This window comes from Myotis brandtii, unplaced genomic scaffold, assembly GCF_000412655.1.
Source record: "Myotis brandtii unplaced genomic scaffold, ASM41265v1 scaffold1103, whole genome shotgun sequence".
NCBI lineage: Eukaryota > Metazoa > Chordata > Mammalia > Chiroptera > Vespertilionidae > Myotis > Myotis brandtii.
Genome location: NW_005353762.1, coordinates 1,252,074 through 1,253,529, shown reverse-complemented (window position 1 = coordinate 1,253,529; position 1,456 = coordinate 1,252,074). Strand labels below are relative to the sequence as shown.

Here is a 1,456-nt window from a genome sequence, read left to right as displayed (position 1 = left end):
CCCTGCGCCCCCGCCCCCGCCCCAAGGGTATTTTTCAGGAAGAGACCGAGAAAGCGGCCTCGAGTGGACTCTATGCAACTCAGTGGTCGGTGTTTAAAGTTTGACATAAATTGGTGAGAACACAACAACACCTAATAATTAGTGTAACAGGTCAGCAAACCAAACTGTCTTCTCAATGAAGGTAAACGGGCTTTATTATTTACTCAGGGAAAAGGGAGGATTGAACATTTTCTTCAACTTAATGTCCTCAAGAAACTCATATCCCGACAAAACTTTCTACACGTGACTTTCACACTCACTTTTGCACCAGGAAACATTTTACCAGCCTTTATCTCCCTATTAATCCCTCTCCCCCTTCACCCTCATCTTTCTCCAGCAGTTTGGGCAACTGGGGAAGATTTTTTTCTGAGGGCAGTTTGCACCTATCCCAGCTAACCGGGCCGGCCTAGAGAGATCAACTCCTGGTAAAGAATAAGAAAGAAAGACATTTTTTAAAAATCTGACAGCAATTTCCAAATACGCTTTCCACTTGAACTTCATAAACCGCCTCCCCTCCCCTCCCCTCCCAGCCAATGGGTGGTTTGGGGTCTGCATGTCCCTCCTGACTATTGCTTCTCCAACCCCCTCCCTACTGCGCAACACACACACACACACACACACACACACACACACACACACACACGCCGGGAGCCCGCCCATGAAACAACTGGATGGGACTGCGTCCCGACACATGGGCAACTACAGCCAAGGCTTCCGCTCAGGGAGCGAGTGCGGAAATGCGCTCGGGTGCCCAAGTGCACCACTCGGTGGGGTCTGTCCTCTTCCAGCGCCGGGTTATGCCAGCATCCTTCTTCCCTCGGCTCCTGTCACCAGTCCCTGGCTCCGCCCTTCTGATCCTGCAGCCAATAGAAACCCCCGACAACTTTCCTCCGCCCCAAACCCTTTCCACACCCCCACTTTCCGGGAGCTGGTTGGCTGCTGCAGCCTTAGCGAAGCTGCTGTATTTGCATGGTGGTCCTGGTTTCTGGTAGGTGGAGCGGCCTATCCCTCGGGTGGCTGGGCCCGCCCACTCCACCTCGGTCTCTACGCTTCCTGCGCAGTTCTCCTTCGCAGCCTCAGCGAGGAAGTGCCGGGGCTGCTCTCAGGAGCAGTTCGCAGGGCAGCGAGGAGGCAGCCCCGGGCAGCGGCCGTACGCACCGTCCGAGCGGCCAGGACACGGGAGCGCAGCGTTCTCCTGCCCCAGAGCGGGCCGTCGCGCCGTAAGAGCCGTCCCCAGGCCAGCAGTTGCCGCCACCCGACTTTCTTTCCAGTTGCGGCTCCTCCCGGGCAACATGTCAAAAGCCGCGGCCGCTACAGCTGCTGCCGCCACCTGGGGAAGAGCAGCAGGAGCAGCAGCGGTGGCCCCGGGCGCACGGGTGCAATAAACCCACCCACCGGGCGTCCGGAGGCCAAGGAA

General features: G+C 57.1%; 1 protein-coding gene across 1 annotated transcript in view; it reads left to right on the top strand.

Moving 5' to 3' along the window:
• Positions 1-776: 776 nt before the first annotated feature.
• Positions 777-1,456, top strand: part of LOC102261026 (heparan sulfate glucosamine 3-O-sulfotransferase 3B1) — a 40,155-nt gene continuing 39,475 nt past the window's right edge. The window contains exons 1-2 of the mRNA XM_014544095.1: positions 777-1,027; positions 1,114-1,309. Coding sequence (XP_014399581.1) covers positions 777-1,027; positions 1,114-1,309 — 447 coding nt within the window. The remainder of the gene's footprint in view (positions 1,028-1,113; positions 1,310-1,456) is intronic.